The sequence below is a fragment of the Schistocerca nitens genome, chromosome 12 (assembly GCF_023898315.1).
Source record: "Schistocerca nitens isolate TAMUIC-IGC-003100 chromosome 12, iqSchNite1.1, whole genome shotgun sequence".
NCBI lineage: Eukaryota > Metazoa > Arthropoda > Insecta > Orthoptera > Acrididae > Schistocerca > Schistocerca nitens.
Window position 1 is genome coordinate 155,178,793 of NC_064625.1, and position 19,222 is coordinate 155,198,014.

The following is a 19,222-nucleotide window of genomic DNA, read 5'->3' on the forward strand; positions in this document are numbered from 1 at the left end:
ACATGCCACAGTGTGCTATATATAAAAACCAGCAACTCAAGAAAGAGAGATATTGTTGTGCTTTTAATTTTAAATAAATCTTTGATATCTTACCTACATTTCATGCATGGCAACATATGGGCAAAAATTAGCCATACACAAAGTTTATGCAATGCATTTTTGCTTCTGCAAACTCTTAATTTCGTGCAATGGTTAACTCAATTTGATGAAGGACAGTAACTATGACAAATAATGAAATGAAATTCAGTCCTTTATCGAGCGGAGATGTGCAAAAATTAAATTTTTTTCATTGAATAGCTTTCTTAAAATCAGAATTAGCATTCCATACTAGATTTTACATTGTTTTCTTCTGAAAACCAAATGGTAAGTATTTGATAGCAGCCAGAATGTTGTCTTACAATGCAGATAGCAAAATTAGGTAAGCTGCACAGCAACAACAAAGTCACTCTCAGCACGGAATGTAGAGAACATGTCTGTAGCAGTCAAAAACTTATAAAGGAGTCAGACATTGCAAGGAATAAAATAAGATGGAAAACAAGAATTGAACCTGATGGAGCAAATTGCAAGTTAGTGCTGTTCACTACTGAGCTATGGCAACTTCTCCTCTAAAATCCCTCGTACTGTATGCTTCCACAATACTTCATGTGTGGTGCTCAAAGAAAAATGCTGACCTGGTGCCTAGGGCAACATAACACACCCAATGCCGGCAGGGGTGACATCACATAAGGGCATGCACAGTTGGAAACAGAAGGCTACAGCACTCATCTGGGACAATCTTAGCACAGTGGAGCATCATTTCATCACTCGGCATCGGCTTCTAGTTATCGCAGAGTGAGCACTATAAAACAGGGTTTCTTCCATTTTACTTGGATACCGACACGCATTCGAAGAAAACAGGCACAATTGTAGTGAGTTTTCCGGCTCACATTCTAAGAGAAACGGCATAAATTTTAGCACAACATTTATAGTGTGCTGTAGCACAATAGCACATGGACACCACTAATGCGTCACACTGTGTGACATAATTGTCAGTGTTAGGGATAAGCTGTGCATTCATAGATAGACGTTGCTGAGACAATAGTTTTGTTTGTGAAGGTATTTAGAAATTTCTTGCACTGTTGTTACTCAGAGCATGAAATGTGTCTGAAATGTAATACAATGACATTTCCTGTGGTGTTCCTGTTGGCATAGCAGATTTGTGTGGGTCAGGTCCTATGCAGGAGCCCGTAGCTTTACAGCACTGCGTAACTTACAGGTGTCGGGGAATAGGGCAAATCGTGAAACATTGCTGCGAGGAAGTAGCGTGCCTGGCGGGACGCTGGCCACAGTTGTGGACTAGCGAAAACGGTCTTGTCGTAGTGACACACTGTGTGAAAGGACAGTACGGCAGTAAGCGGGACACGAGTAAGCTGCAGACTGGCTGCTCCTGCGTGTAATGTCTTTCTTTTAGGTGCAGTTTCCATATCGCACATGGGACAGTTGCAAGAGGGTCAGCTGCACTGACCCACCGTTGTCAAATGCCCCACGAGAAGAAAGTCTTAAAACTGATGGGAAGATAGTGACAGTTAACAGCTATCACTAGTTGAGATACTGACGGCTGTGCTCATCAGGATAACACGAAGATGACGACAGTGCTAATCTCTAACAGGCACCTTGTTAACTGCGACAGTAGAAGATCTGTATCAGATACGAAAAATAATAAATTTTAAGGTTAATTTAAATTTTAAGCAGCTAACAAAAGCCCTCTTGCATTGTGTTTTCCCAACTGTGATTGCAAGTTGTCTGCAGAATTGAACAGTTGGATACAAACAGTAATGTATTGTTCAGATATACCTATCTTCATCATAATACATCTGCTGCTCTTGTTACCTGTGGGATGACTAGTATATCTGAAAATTTCCAAGGCTGTGTGATTTTCAGTACTAGTTAATAAGTCCCTCCATTATATAAGAACAAAATTGGTCAGTTCGTAATTATGTAGAACACCTATATATAGATGATGTGACTTACCAAATGAAAGTGCTGGCAGGTCGACAGACACACAAACGAACACAAACATACACACAAAATTCAAGCTTTCGCAACAAACTGTTGCCTCATCAGGAAAGAGGGAAGGAGAGGGAAAGACGAAAGGATGTGGGTTTTAAGGGAGAAGGTAAGGAGTCATTCCAATCCCGGGAGTGGAAAGACTTACCTTAGGGGGAAAAAAGGACGGGTATACACTCGCACACACACACATATCCATCCGCATATACACAGACACAAATGTCTGCTTGTGTCTGTGTATATGCGGATGGATATGTGTGTGTGTGCGAGTGTATACCCGTCCTTTTTTCCCCCTAAGGTAAGTCTTTCCGCTCCCGGGATTGGAATGACTCCTTACCCTCTCCCTTAAAACCCACTTCCTTTCATCTTTCCCTCTCCTTCCCTCTTTCCTGACGAAGCAACCGTTTGTTGCGAAAGCTAGAATTTTGTGTGTATGTTTGTGTTTGTTTGTGTGTCTATCGACCTGCCAGCGCTTTTGTTTGGTAAGTCTCATCACTTTCTTTATATATATATATATATATATATATATATATATATATATATATATATATATATATATATATATATATATATATATATATATATATGAACAATGCAGAAAAATACAAAATACAGATTGCTACATACAGTAAAGAAGACAAATTAAGTTTGCAGACAGGCACAATTAAGACACTTACACGAGTTTTCGGCCGCAGCCTTCATCAGTAAAGAAAGACACACACTGTTTGCGCACACAAGCGAGCACACGACGACCCACTCCGGCATCTCGGACTGGAATGCAACTGTCGTGTGGGATGTAAGTTGCAATCTGGAGGAGGCAGGGAAGGGATGGTAGTGTACAGGTGGGGAGAGAGACGAACACTGTCTGGTGGAATGTGCAGGGGCTAGAATGCCAACAGGCACAGTGTCGAGAGGGTGTCAGGCACAGAGGGAAAAAGGAGCAAAAAAGGAGAGGAGCGGGGAAAGACGGGCAGATGCGTTGGCAGAGGGCTGCAAATGAACAGGTTGGGAGATGAGAATGGGGAGGAGACGATTGGACAGAGGGGGTGGAAACTGTCGGGTGGAGGGCACGAGGACAGTACGTTACCTTAGCTCGAGGCCAGGATAATTACGGGAGCGGAGAATGTGTCGTAAAGATAACCCCCGTCTGCACATTTCAGAAAAGCTGGTGGTTGATGGAAGGATCCAGATGGCTCAGGTAGTGAAGCAGCCATTGAACTCAAGTGTGTTACATTCAGCTGCATGTTGTGCCACAGAGAGGTCTACTTTGCTCTAGGCCACAGTTTCGTGGTGGCCATTCCTCGTGTTTATAGACTGAAGTGGAAAGTGCAAATTTGTACCGAGGCCAGAAATCGAACCTGGGTCTTGTGTCTGTATATGTGTGGATGGATATGTGTGTGTGTGCGCGAGTGTATACCTGTCCTTTTTTCCCCCTAAGGTAAGTCTTTCCGCTCCCGGGATTGGAATGACTCCTTACCCTCTCCCTTAAAACCCACATCCTTTCGTCTTTCCCTCTCCTTCCCTCTTTCCTGATGAGGCAACAGTTTGTTGCGAGAGCTTGAATTTTGTGTGTGTGTTTGTGTTTGTTTGTGTATCTATCGACCTGCCAGCGCTTTCGTTCGGTAAGTCACATCATCTTTGTTTTTTGACTATGTCAATTGTTACACTACCAGCGCTGTATTCATATTAGTTTGTTTTTCTTACTCATCTGCATTAACTTACATTATTCTACTTGTACAGCAAGCTGCCACTCCTTCAAACCAAATAGAATTTTTGTTTGGGCCACATTGCATTCAACAACGGCATTTTGCCAACCTTGCCATACACCTTAGTGTCATCAGCAAACAGCTGCAGATTACTGCTCTCACTGCCTGTCATATCATTTATATGAGGGCTATCCACAAAGTACATTACGTTTTGGAATTAAAAATAAATAAAGTATTGGAAATTTTTTTTATTATATACAGATGAAAGCTACACTTCAATACTACTTTTCTACATAGTTGCCATTTAAATTAAGGCACTTATCGTAGCGATGGACGAGCTTGGAAATTCCTTCGTCGTAAAATTCGGCCGCCTGCGCCTTCAACCATGTAATGACTGTCTTTTGGGACAGAAAAGGTGTGATTTTTGTTGATTTCCTGGAAAGAGGCACTACAATAAACTCTCAAAGGTATTTCCAAACTCTGCACAACCTCAGAAGAGCAATACAAAACAAGCGCAGCGGAAAGTTGGGCTCAAAGATCTTGCTGATTCTCGACAACGCCCGGGCCCACATGGCAAATGCCACTCGTGAAGTTCTCGAATATTTTAAGTGGGAGTTGTTTCCTCATCCGCCGTACAGTCCCGACCTGGCACCGAGCGACTTCCACTTATTCCCAGCAATGAAGAAGTAGTTGGCTATGCAGCGTTTTGATGACGACGCACAGCTTCGAGAAGAGGTAACCACGTGGTTGAAGGCGCAGGCGGCCGAATTTTACGACGAAGGAATTTCCAAGCTCATCCATCGCTACGATAAGTGCCTTAATTTAAATGGCAACTATGTAGAAAAGTAGTATTTAAGTGTGGCTTTCATCTGTATATAATAAAAAAAATTTCCAATACTTTATTTATTTTTAATTCCAAAACGTAATGTACTTTGTGGATAGCCCTCGTATATACAGGATGGAGAAAAATTGTGTCATGAAATTTTAACCCTGGATAGCTGATGCCAGCGGGAACCATAATTACTAATGTTGTGTAGGTCGACAATGAGCAATTTTTAAACTATGAAAACTTGGCGCCACACACTCTGATTGGCTGTGGGGTTGCCCTGTTGCTGTTTGTCGGTTGACAGGCAGCGCTATGGTTGTCGGTTCACACGTGCAAACGTCTGTTGCCCCCCTCACTGCCCCAGCGTACGCCTCGAATAGGTCTTGCTGTTTGTCTCCATCTCGTGTCAGAGGTATTCACATGTAAGCTTTGGTTTGGAGCACACACACGATTTAGTCATACAGTAAGCATGGCGGCACAGTATTTGTTTGAAGAAAAATGAGATACGGTTTTTGTTTATGGACTGGCCGACAGTAAGGCGCACGAAGCTCGACGGTTGTATGAGGAACGGCACCCGGCAAGACGCCACCCACACCGGCAAATGTTGACAGCAATTCACCGGCGACTTGGCGAAACATGCTCATTAGCGGGATACTGTGGTGATGCTATAAGACCTCAAACGTGACTGAATGCTGCATTTGAAGATACTGTTCTCGAGTGCTTCGAGAAAGCACCTATGACAAGTACTCTGGCAGTTGGACACGACGTGGAGGTCACACATCGGTTAGTCTGGGAGGTTTTGAGGAATGACAGCCAGCATCCATTTAGTTTCCACCCTGTCCAAGACCTAAATCCCGTGGCAGACTATGAATACAGGCTAGGATTTTGCCGGTGGTTTCTGCAACGTGCTGCACGAGATCCCGACTTCCCCTGCCATTGTGTTGTTTACCGACAATTGCACCTTTCATCTGGATGGCCTTTACAAAACTTCAAATGATCGTTATTGCGCAAGAGAAAATTCTCATGTCACATATGTCCACAGACACCAGGAACAATTTTCGCTCAACATTTGAGCAGGCACTGTGGGCGACCATCTGATTCGGCCAATCCTTCTACCACCTCATATTATGGGTCAAATTACCTTTTCTTTTTGCAAGAAACTCTACCTGGCCTGCTGGAAGATGTTCCCCTGGACGTACGGCTTCGCACGTGGTTGCAGCACGATGGGGCACCCACGTGTAACAGTCGTGCTGTGTGCAGATATTTAAATGAACTCTTTGACGGCTGGGTAACTGGAAGAGGTGTTCGTAGGACGTGGCCCCTGCGAACACCGGACCTCACCCCACCGGACTTTTTCCTGTCGGAATTGTTAGAGGTTCTAGTTCACCCACCCGGATGCGAACCACCTAAAAAAGAAGAGTAATTAATGGATCGCATTCAAAATGCCGCTAATCACATCAGGGAAATGCCAGGAATCTTTGAAAGAGTTTGGCAAAACACCGTTCAGTGTTACCAAGTTTGTCACCTCATAGGGTCGCCCGTTCGAGCACCTGCTTTAAGTAAACAATGTACTAGCTACAAAGAAAGGCCTTCTTTGGTGCTGAAACAATATGCAAAAGACTTTGTGTACATGAACTAACAGCTGTCGATGTGTTTGTTCCCGGTACGTCTTATCGTGAAACTACAGTGGATGTGTCAGGACCCGGCAGATTCTCCCCCAGGCACCCAGAGTGGAAGGCCAGCGCACTACCACCGAGTGTGCGGGCCGCCTCGGAAACATCGCAATCTGTGGCAGGCAAAGCATTCGCGGTCATTCGTTGTCCAGAGCATCCGACAACAGGGCAATCCCGCAGCCAATCGGAGCCTGTGGCACCAAGTTTTAGTTTAAAAATTGTGCATTGTCAACCTACACAACATTAGTAATTTTGGTTCCTACTGGCATCAACTATCCAGGGTTAAAATTTCGTGACACAATTTTTCTCCCCCTGTATAGAGTGAGTGAAAGTGGTCCTATCACAGTCCACTGGGGTGCTTCTGACAATACCCTCGCCTCGTATGATGAACACTGGCCATCGAGAACAACTTAGTGGATTCTATCACGTGAGAAATCCTCAGGCCAGTAGCATATTGTTTGACTGATGATGATTAGTTGCATCAGTTTTCAAAATGCGTAATACCAATAATTAAGTCATTTCACATTATTTCGTTGAAGTAAAATTTTTTAAAAGTGTGATAGATTTACGATGAAGAGAGAATTTTTAAATAATACTAATTTTTAAATGCAAAATATTAATGAAATTGCCTCTGAATTTGCAGAAAATGTTTTTTCTCTTGAAAAAAGTGTATGCAAAAATTTATGATCAGTGTAATATGAAAACACTGTTTACGTAGTGAGTATTATTAAAATTTTCAAAGTGAATCTTTATTTTGCTGTAGTTTTGAATAGTCTTTGCGTGAATAAATAACAGTAACAACATGACGTATGTAAGCAAAGTGTCACAGTACTCACAGATTGCAGTCAAATAACTTTAATCCAAGTGACAATTTTGTGTCTTGCAACTTACGCGTTTCTGTTAATCTAGCGCAAGAGCCACAATAGCAGGAAGCTAATGCCATGCTATAGCTGCATTTATAAAACTCTGGGTATGACTGGTACTACAGTGGCATATTTCTCATCTTCGGGACAAAACCACACTTACTAATGCTAATTAGAAAGGGTTTTTGTCAACAGTATGCTAACAGATAATTGTTTTAGCCGAGGTAAGAAATTTTGGCCAGTTTGAATGTAAGTTAATGTTTGCGGTTACAGGTCCTCGACCGGGATTGCATTCTAAGACTTCCTGTCGTGCGTGCGGACAAAAGGTACTTCCCGTTAAATCATCGAGGGGAGAGCAACGATCCGTGGGGAATTGTGTCGGAGGTGACTGTGGATGACAGCAGCACCATAGTCACACTGAGGAGCATCATACAGGTCAGTAAGCCACTGCTGTAGAATGGAACAGCTTTAGAGCTCTCCTATACAGTTTGATGCAACAAGAAGTAATTATTCTAACTGCTTATCACATAATCATCTGCTGCAGCAGCAGAACACATGATATTATTTGGTACAGTAGTTTATAATGGTAAATGTAATTTGTCAATCCAATCAACAACATCCAGGATCAGTGTCGGGGAAATGATTTTCATTGCCTCAATATGATGTTAAAGGTCACTCCTGCATAGTATGTTGGATGCTTTGGGGTAGTTTTCTGCAAGAGCAGGGGCTGTGCAGTTTTAACACTATAAGGGGGGGAGGGGGGGAGTTCTCGCATACTGCACAGTTTGTGTCATGCCTTCCACTTATGCCAAACCAAATTGAAGCTTGGTGGTTGAAAGTGCATATTGAGGTTAGGTTTTTGCTCCTGGTGGTCATAATCTCCCCCTCCCACAATTTGGTGATTCCGCTACTATTGCCGATGGTAAAGTCTCTTTTCAAAAATACAAGAGGAGTAAGATTTACAGTAAACTATTTACTTTTCTTCTTTTCTTGTTGTTGGCTCCAATTCTTCGTGCCTACGGGCTGAGTCTTGAAGCTGAAATTTTTTTTCGTTTTAGGTTCTATTGGTTCCAACTGGAGTAGTTAACTTTGAAGAATGCCTACAATATTTTTGTTTTCATGATAATTTATTCTCTTACATTTTTCTATATCACACTGTCATTTGATTTTTCACATTAACAAATCCGAATTTACAGTGTTCTTCCACAATACAAAAACACATTCGGCCACATCAGAGGCATGCCCACTACTACTTCACTCTGCAGTAATAACGGTATTCCAAAGGACTTACAATCTTTCTTGGCAAATGAATTTCCAGTAGTTTGTATTATTATTTATAACTGAATCCAGAAATAAAAATAGTAAACAGTGCCAGATTGCATAATTAATAATAGAAATTTTAAGTGTGTCAAATATTTTGCAATTTCAAATGTTTCTAAAAAAAATAATTTTAACTGTGCATACAGAGCTAGTACATATTGATTGTAGCAAAGAAAATAAAGTAATTTCTTTTTATAGATTTTAGCTTGAAATATAACACATCATGTACAAAATCATATTAATTCTTTCAGAAAAACAGCTGAGATGATGATAACCTGTTCAAAATTTGAATATATTTCTGGTATCAACTACTTCTGTTAAGGAAAAGTAATGCTACAGGAGTGCCTTTACATGGTGCTTACTGGATGTGTTTTGCTACCACTTATAGTTTGTTTCAAATCCTTCATCAAGGTGTTCTGCAGTGTCTTTATTGCTGGGTTTCTCGATTTTATCATGTTAGTTGTAGCACTTTTGATACTGCCACAAATGGGGAGCTCAGGGTCGACCAGTATCTTCTTATATGTATTTGAGAATTCCTGCCTTCTGAGTTCAAGTGGAGACACATGGTTAAGAGTTTGGATCCAGTAAGTCTGTGTAGTTTTTTAGACATACTACGGTCATACGCATCATTGTATCGAGTTGGGTATCGAGCTTCCAGTATGGTTACTGTTCTGCCACACAGTAGCACATTTTTAATGGAGTTATCACTAATTTATGTTAGTGGAGAAAGGCATCATTGATCTTAACAAGGGTACTTATTGAATCATACTTGTATTGGATTAATGTGTGGTATATGGATACATATAATAACATCCATCCTTTTTATTCCAGAAATACATGCACATGGTGTTTGTTGTTGTTGTTCTTGTTATTATTGCACTATCCAGTCCCAGGATTAGTTTTGTGCTGCTGCCAACTGTTGTCTGTCCTGTGCAAATAATTTCTGCAGTCTGCATTGAACTGAACCTGCTTTATTGTATTAATCACTTGGTCTCCTTATACTATTTTTACACCCCACCTCCACCGTCAGCTTCTTACATTTTCAAACTGTGTATTCCTTGGTATCTGAGGATGTATCCTGTCAACCTCTCTCGTTCAGCCATGTTGTACCATAAAGCTCATTTCTTCCCAGTTTGATCGCATACTACTGCATTAGTCACTATCAACTCAACTCATCTTCAGAGTACTTCTCCGGTACTACCTTTAAAAAGCTTGTATTTTCTTCTTGTCTTTAGTGTTTATAATGCAATTTTTTATTTCCATACAAGACCACACTGGAGAGAGTTTCAGTGAAGATTTCCTAACACTTAATTTTATAGTTGATGTTAACATAAATCTGTTCTTTAGAAAAGCTTTCATTGCTACTGGCCATCTACTTTTATTTCATCTCTCTTTCAGCAGTTGTCAGTTATTTTGTTGCCAAACTAGTAGAACTCAACTACTACTTTTAGTGCTTCATTACATACCTGATCCCTTATCGTCATGAGACGTAATCTGGCAACACTATTACAGAAACCTCCCTCACATTTTTTATTTTAAATTTGTAAATGTCTGTTCTCTAATTTGCTTTCAAGACATTATCTGTTCCCTACAATGGTCTTCAAAGGCATTTGCCATCTCTGAGATCAGTACAGTGTTATTGGTAAACAACACAGTCATGACAGCATTCTACAGAATATGTGTGTGTGCGCGAAGTGTTCCCCCCCTCCCGCTGAAGTTGATGAATGCAGTGCTAGTGATGATGTCTACCAGACAAGGATGCTGAGCAAGCTGATGAGCAGAAGCAGCTCCAGTATTGATCTGATGGCACTCATTCTAAGATCAGCCTTCTCTCTCTCTCTCTCTCTGTCTGTCTGTCTCTCTCTCTCTCTCTCTCTCTCTCTCTCACTGCGAGGCTTTCAGAAATTGAGTGAACGGGAACATGAAAACATGGAAACTGCACTGCAAAATTTTTGCAGGTGTACAACCACTTCAGTGAGCCAGTGGACGTGTACTACATGACGCGACGGGGCAATGAGGTGGAGCGCGTGGGCACCGTGCAGGCGGGGCGGCCCCTCAACCTGCCACTCTACGCCATCTACACACCCACCAACGAGCTCTTCTTCAGCGTCAAGGGGTGAGTGTGGCATCTGTGTGTACTTAAGCTCACACGATTGAAGTGTGAAAATAGTAACTGAATCTTTGTTGCCTCTGAGAACTTCACAATTAGGAGATAAAATGGTGAGCGTGGAAACGTGCCTATGTCTGGATACAACTTTGTTTCAGTATATTTGTAGAATATCAAAAACTACGGTCTCCTACATTTTAAATGTATGACAACTGTTTATTTTTTATCATAGTTACTTTATTTTAAAGGCTGAAGAATCCTTTACTTTCCCACATAATCTCCATAACATCTTTGTCAGAGCAGAACTGCCATCCAGACAAGTGTTCTTCCATCTTAGGGATGATGTGGTTTCAACCAAAGTTTTTCAAGAGATTGACACTCGATCATGTAGTGTAATGTAGCATTCTTAGGAATAATCTGTTCCATAAGTGCCTTCAGGACAACTAAAGATTATCGTGACATATGTAATAACTTACTAAGAAGTACGTAATTGGGAACCATTCGCTGTCCATGTTTCAGTCTGTAGTTTGTGCAAATGTAATGTGTGTGTGTGTGTGTGTGTGTGTGTGTGTGTGTGTGTTTTTTTTTTTTTTTTTTTTTTTTTTGAGTGATCTGTTTTCAACAAAGCCCTTGAGGGCCGAAAGCTTATAATGTGACAGTCTTTTTTGCTGTGCCTAATCTGTGATTCAGCATCTCCGCTATATGGTGAGTAGCAAGTTTCCTTTTCATAACATTGTTAAAAACCACAGAATAGTGTTAATGAATGAGTAAAATTCATTGAGTAGCTCTGAATAGTTAATACTTTCTTTCCGTACCACCCTCAAGGAAACAAAGTCAGCAGAAAAAAGTAGTTCATGCATATCTGTGGGGTAGAGTAGCCAGACCACAAGGATACTCAAGAAAGGTGACCATATATTCACATGATCTGTTAAAGGTAACACTCATTGAAAGGGTGACAGATCCATTGTGACTATTGCATACCACACATACCTGTATAAAGTGCTTTACGTCATAATAGGTGACACACGGGTCACGGAGAATGCTTACAGCCTTGATCAGCATTCCTCTTCTCTGGTTCCAAACTGCCCTTCTGAATTCTTTCATTGTTTCAAAGTGCCCGTAATCATTTATTGTTGTCCCAGCTGTCAGTCGACCAACAGTACTCCCTTCTGGTCCCAAAACACAGTTACCGTGACTTTACCGGTAGACTGGCTGTTGGAATTTTTGGTGCTTGGGTGAAAAGGGTTGCCAGCACACTCATGACTGTTGTTTTGCCTCACTGTACAAAGAAATACTCAGGTTTCATCACCTGTGAGAATTAAGTCCAAGAAGTTGTTCTTTTAGTCCGCATAACATCAAAGAAATTCATGGAAAGAATCAACTCATTGCTGTTTGTAGTCTTCTGTCAGCATATGCAGTACCCATTTTGTGTATGCATTCTAATATTGGTGCAGCAGACATGGACATTGCTGTAATCTTTACTTGTATAATATTCTCATAATTCTCTACAGTATCCATTCTTAATAAAAGTAAACTTTAAATGATTAATGGAAAATTTCATATAAAGATGTGACGCCCACCCGAAGATCTTCCAAAAACCTCGTTCCTTATCACACTTACCAACTTCATCCTCACCCATAATTACTTCACTTTTGAAGGCCAGACCTACAAACAAATCAGGGGAACGGCCATGGGAACCAGGGTGGCTCCGTCCTATGCCAACCTCTTCATGGGCCGCATGGAGGAGGCTTTCCTGAAGACCCAACAGCTGCTTCCCCTGGCCTGGTATAGGTTTATAGATGACATCTTTGTGGTCTGGACTCATGGTGAAGAAACACTCCTTAATTTCCTCCATAACCTCAACTCCTTTTCGAATCTGAATTTCACCTGGTCCTTCTCCAAAACCCAAGCCACCTTCCTGGATGTTGACCTTCATCTTGTTGAAGCTCACATCCACACCTCTGTCCATATCAAACCCACAAACAAACAACAGTACCTTCACTTTGATAGCTGCCATCCATTCCCCATCAAACGCTCCCTTCCCTACAGCCTAGGTATTCGTGGCAAACGTATCTGCTCCAGTGACGAATCCCTCAACAATTACACCAATAACCTAACCAGTGCTTTCCTCTCCCGCAACTATCCTGCAGACCTTGTCCACAAACAGATCCCACGAGCAATACATTCCTCCCCATCCAACAACAATGTTCCTACCCCCAGACCACACAGAAGCATCCCCCTTGTCACCCAATATTATCCTGGCCTCGAAAACATAAACAAATTACTCCGCCAGGGATATGACTGAAATGAGATCATCCCTTGACAAAATTCTCCCCACACCACTCAGAGTTGCCTTTCGTCGCCCCCTTACCTCCGTAACATCCTTGTTAAACCATACAATATTCCCAGACTACCTTCTCTACCCAGCGATTCCTACCCCTGTAACCGACCCCGCTGCTAAACCTGCCCCATGCATCCCCCCACAACCACCTACTCCAGCTCCGCTACTGGTAAAACATACACAATTCAAGGCAGGGCCACGTGTGAAACTACACGTCATTTATCAGCTGACATGCCTGCACTGCACAGCCTTTTACATCGGTATGACAACAACTAAACTGGCTGAGCGCATGAACGGACACAGACGAACTGTCCGCCTAGGAGATGTCCGATACCCAGTAGCGGAGCATGCCCTCCAGCATAATTCTAGGGACCTAGGAACCTGCTACACCATATGTGCCATTTGGCTTCTCCCACCCAACACCAGTCCCTCTGAACTGCGGAGATGGGAACTTGCACTCCAACACATCCTTTCATCCCGCCATCCCCCTGGACTGAACCTACGTTAAACAACCTCACTCCCATTTACTCTTCAGTCTTCTCCTCTTTCCCTTTCCTCTTTAGCCATTCACAAATCTTTTCATCCTACATAGTTGTGTTTATCTTTATACTATATACCTCTTTACTTCTGTATGCATCCTCTTTGGTTTGAAGCTGGCACAGTACTTACAGTAGAATATCTTTGGCTTCCCTCTGACAACCATGCCTCCATCCTTGCTACCCTCCCTGTTTTCCTTTCCCTGTTGCCTCATAACCTGGGTTGTGAGTAACTGAATCTACTTTCCCTTCTTCCCTTTCTTTCCCCCCTCTCCTCCCTGATGAAGGAACATTTGTTCCGAAAGCTAGGAACGTAAATTTTTGGTTCTGTTTTTTGTGTATCTATCGGCTGTACTGAGCTGAGGTAAGTACTGGCCAGCCCCTCTATCTCTTTGTTAAAAGTAAACTTTGTCTATAGTCAATGGAATTACAGATTTTGTCACAAGGACATCGCAGCCATTATCAGATGTCTATCCCTCAATTACTTGAAAACAAACATCACTGACACAGAATTCTTGGCACTTTGTACCTTGATAACGGATACCTATATGCACTTCAGACCTGTGTGAATAAACACAGTGCTGAATAAAGGATCGTGGATCCCTTATATGACAATGTGCTGTCAAATAGAATATTTCAAAAAAAGAAAGCACTTTGTCTGCAGGAGCACAGAAACACACAATAAATAACACCAGTCTGCATGATATCAGATGACTGAAAATAAATATATGTCCTTGATGGACTTATTCTTGCTAATTTCAAAACTGTTCGCAGTCTCTTTCTATTACATATAGTTTTTTTCATAATATATTAGGACAGCAAGCTGTGTACACAAAAATGCTCTGCTTTTTATGAGTGTGGTACCTGGCCAAAGGCAAAACTTTTTACTGTAAGGGTGCAGTCAGATTGAAGACTTTTGTATCTGTAACTAAAACCATCTTGCATAAACTACTTATAGGAACACACAGAAATATTATTTCTGTTACTACAAACACAACTTCATTTAACAGTTTTTAAGGGCTCTTCCACAAGATGCATTATGTTTTTAGTACCTTTCCTTTGAGATTTCCTTTAATCTTTCAAGAAACATTGAATGCTGGAATTTTTGTTTGTCCTCTTAATTCACAAATTGTTGAAAGATCACAAATTTGAGAATACCATTAATTTTAGTGAAAAAGATACATGGACTGCCTTCATATCTCTTACTGAAACATCCTATGGAATAAAAAAAACATAGAAGTTACAAGAACATTGTCAGAACCACATTTAAAAATTTCGGGATGCTTAGTTGTAATAAGAGTGTAAAATTCCACAGCCTATAGCTGCATCAGAAAAATGGAGTGATTGACAGCTATTTATTTACAGGACAGTTACCACAGCAATGATGAAGCAGAGCATGATCTTGCTCATGCCTTCTGTTCTGTTCACTGTTGTCAAATCGCTCCGCTACTTCAGGTTCCAGTTGCAGGCAAATCTTGTGGTACCTGACAGTAGTGATTCGTTTTTATTGTTTCTGTGTGTGGTGTGTTTCTTTTACATGACAGAATGTTTTATATTAGTTAAAGTGCACAGACAAGTGCTGAGACTGTTACTAATCTGCTGAGCACTTTCCTGTGTTTTAATGGGCAGCAACCGAATGTATCTGGAATAGAAGAGTCGAGCTGTTAGCGCAGCAGGCATATTGTGTGCACAGACAAACTGAATGCACAACATCGCCCCCTCACATGTTCGACTGTCAATCACTCTGTTGTTGTGATCGAGGTGTACACTCGCGTATTGAATTCTTCCTCGAATGTCTGTGACACGGTAGTGAAGCCCGAGGAGGAAGTGTCCGGCAAAACGGTGGGAGATGAGGAAGAGGTACCAGGGAAGAAGGAATAAAAGTTTGATGAGCAATTGACAGATTTTAAAGAGGGACAGTAAAGATAAAGGTTCTGCAAGGAAACAAAAGAAAGGAATCTTCAAAAATGAAATGTTACTAATAGAACTACTTGTAGGGTTCTTAGTATATGCCAAAAGATAAAACATTAATTAGAAAACAGAAATCCTGACTGAAATGTTAAGTTAATACCTGTGACTCAATTACTTAAATCTTTAAAGTATGAGATCTTGTTTTGTGATGACTCCTGACATGATAGAACAAAATTAAAGCAATTCTCAGAACCAGCATTGCTAATTAATTCTAGAACATCTGTTTTTGAGAAATCTGAAAAAAATTAAACATGCAGGCTTGTCTAATTTGGCACCAAGTTTTCATTATTTGTTTTTGACATACTTAGCATTTCTGTTGCTGATGTATGAACATACTGCAAGATTCCAGACTTAGGTAAACAGAAAATTTCTGCACATCACCCTGTATCATCAACCAAAATTTCCTTTTGTATTTGGTGACTTCACCAACTCTCAATTAAACTGACACTTTCCAACCTACTCTAGACATAAAGTTACACTACAAATCAGTCTGTCACCACAATGTAAGTTATGCGTTCAAGACAAAATCATTAATAATAATAATTAAACTGGGACAGTGCAGAAATACTGTGCATATTAATGAAATAAATGCATGTAAGTAGTAAAAAGAGTGGGGAAGCCACACAGTGTGAGTAATTAATTTGTATCTTAGTCATTACACTCAGGATTGTATTTCAGACTAAATCATTAATAACATTTTAACATAGAAGGTGCAGAGGTTAACGGCATAAAAATGTGTCTAGTTAACAGCTGTTCATTGGCTATCATACACTATCCTCCTGTTGGCTGCCTTCAACTTGACACGGAGATGCATTGACAACATTTTCCTTATACTGCAACAATTGCAGGATGCGGAAGGCAATTTGTTAATTTTAGCTGAAATTTCGAGTGTTGCTTGAATGTGTGAGCAGCACTACACTGTGGCTGAAGTTTTCACAAGAACAGTTGGTGATAAGAAATGAAAAGTAAAATTATACACTCCAAACAGCAAGCGTTCAATCTTCCTCTTTGCCCATACCGTCCTATTGGGATTTTGAGATGCTTGCAGTGTGTAACAGCCAAGCAAGACATATAACTATCCTACTGGAGTCTACCTGTAACAGTAGATGAAACATTTCCGGTTTTATTTTCATGTCAACTCAGTCACACACTCGACTGAATTTGATTGAGAAGGACATCAGCCTGTGTTCATGTGGTGCTGTACTGCTTATTCTCATTGCGTCTGGGGCAGGCCGTGTGTGATGAAAATTTGACACCCACTGATTTTATGAGTATATTACAAAATGGGGCACTTCAGAGACTGTGAGGCTCCCTACAATGACCTTGCAACAATAGAGAAGTGATTAAACACGAATGAAATGAGTATGAGCGTTAGCAATAGTCGGTCAGTTTCTGCTCCAGTAAATCCTAGCAACATTTGAGTATATGTAAGGAAGTGGGTGGGGAGGGGGAGATAGGTTTCTGGAGGAGTGACATCTGCACCAGATTGGATTGGGGTCTACATGTGAGAGGGATAGTTCGCAAGGCAAACGAGGTCCTCTCCTGAGTAAGGAGAATTTTGAACAATTTTCAGAAAGGTGAAGCAAGAGGCAGGCTGTATCTTGGTAAGGCCTAATCTGTAGTGTTGGACCCAAACCAGTCATAATGTGATTACAGGCCTGGAGGGCAGTAATGTCTGTGCAGGAGAATTTTGAGCAGTACAGTAGTGCCAGGGCCACCTTAAATAAGCTGGCGTGGAACTCCGAAAGCTGAGTGGAAGAGCCCTAAGAGAAGTCGTAAACATCCAGCCTGGGACACCTCAGTGTGAAACTGGATGTATTGTAGGATTAGAGGAAATTCAGTGATTTTATGTATAACTGTAGTCTGTATATTGCCACAGCAGCATGGAAGCTTCATTGCAATTTAATGTAATAATAATTATTATCATTACAGGTACACTGTCTCAGTAATACCATTTGTGTGGAAGGAACTGCAGAATATGTTGACGCACAGCAAGATGCTCCAGTGTGAACCAAAAGACAAGAAGGATAAGGACCCATTCTTTATGAAGGTTTGTTGTTTAAGGAGTAAAGGTAACAAACAACCCTCTAATATTAATACAGGGTGTATACAACCCGGGACAACCAGGAGATCCAGAAAAAACCTGGGAATTTTTTAGAATTCCGGGATTTTTTTGTTTGTTTTAGTTTTCAGTTAAATTTGTCATTTTGACTGGTAAGAAATAATATTCAAACAAAAGATATTACTGTATCCCGCTACTGCATAATAATACTGCAGCAATAAAACATGAATGAGAGAAAAAAACTAAAATAAAACGTAAGTTGCAAAAGAAATGTGCCATGGACAACAGCAAAACAGTGCTCCTGCCATCAGCAAAATGTGTCTGAGGCTTTGGGAAGACTATGCAATGCTTCATAACAACAAATTGCCTCCGATGAGCGTGACGTTGCAACTGTTTACATTAGATTCATGTGAGCAGTTGCGTGTGGGCCCATGCGCATGCGCAGTTGCGTCGCGTGTGTGTAGTACCTTCTCCCGCTTCTGGCTACTGAAGTGTGTGTGTGTGTGTGTGTGTGTGTGTGTGTGTGTGTTAGCTATATAAGCAGTACCGACAAGATGCTATTCGGAAAAATTTTACTGTAGGGTGCAAGCTGCCATATTCACTAGGAGCGAATCAGGGTATCTGCCCCGGGCGGCAATTTCAGTCAAGCATTAATCGCCTTGCAGAACAATGAAGTTATTTTTGTCTGTTTGCTAAAGAAACGTGGTTTTTATTAATCTTTTCCGCTGAGGCAGTCAACTTATTTGTAACGAAATGCTTAATTCCACACTAATGGCTAGTTTCAACTGTTCTCTGCATTTCAAAAGAGCATGTTTTCGTCTTCTTGTAAGTATGGCAGTATGCCATAATAAAGAACAAAAAATGAAATAATACAGTACTGGTATTCCAAGAAAATTTACAACCGAATCTGGACGTACAAATGCACATTTTAAACCGAATTGTGCACGTTATTATGGTTCACGAAATTCCGATGCTCTTGGAATATCATCTGATGTCTTGTTTCTTTTATGACGTAACGTAAGATCTTTTATTGTTTTACACGTACAAACATTCGGGGTTCTTGCATCATCGTAGCTGCACAAGCGGTGCGACGCCTGTAATTGGCGTCTCTGGCAACTGCTGAAACGAACCTCTTTCTAACAGGTCACAGGAAAATATTGTGAATTATTGACTGAAAAGTGTTACTTTCGAAGTAAATTTCCTTTTACCCAAGATGAACTATGTGCATTGAATTTGTTTAATCACATAGCATTTGACTATCATTTAAAAATCAACTCTTTGAGGATGACCATTTAGAAAAATTTTGAGCCCAGAAGATCATACATTTATGTCATTATTAAAAATTTTACTGGCTCATTTGTGTGATAATGTATCTTAAAATGTAACAAGCGCAAAGATGATCAACGTTATACGTGAAAGTTAAGCTTCTCTTGCAGCTTATTAATCGTTGATACCAATATTGTATGTGAAAGCTTTGCTTATTAATTTAAACCATCAACTTTTCCTGTTTGTGTGTATGCGCTACTTAACAGTGATAATGCTGTCGGCTGACGACATGACGCGTCCTTTGCTTTGAATATCCGCTGTATCGGCTGGCGAGTTCACGTGACATGAACTACGACTGGCTTTCAAAAGCGTGTTGCAATCTCTATAAATTGATAAGTTTTACAGTTCCGAGAAAAAGTATACTGTCACTTAACACGTAAAAAGTGTATTTTCACGTGGGAGAAAGTGTAATTGTAACCGGGAAATCCGCTGTTTTTTTTCCTTG

General features: G+C 40.9%; 1 protein-coding gene across 1 annotated transcript in view; it reads left to right on the plus strand.

Moving 5' to 3' along the window:
- Positions 1–19,222, plus strand: part of LOC126215376 (intermembrane lipid transfer protein Vps13) — a 442,186-nt gene that overhangs the window by 238,000 nt on the left and 184,964 nt on the right. The window contains exons 38-40 of the mRNA XM_049942070.1: positions 7,388–7,549; positions 10,393–10,550; positions 17,322–17,439. Coding sequence (XP_049798027.1) covers positions 7,388–7,549; positions 10,393–10,550; positions 17,322–17,439 — 438 coding nt within the window. The remainder of the gene's footprint in view (positions 1–7,387; positions 7,550–10,392; positions 10,551–17,321; positions 17,440–19,222) is intronic.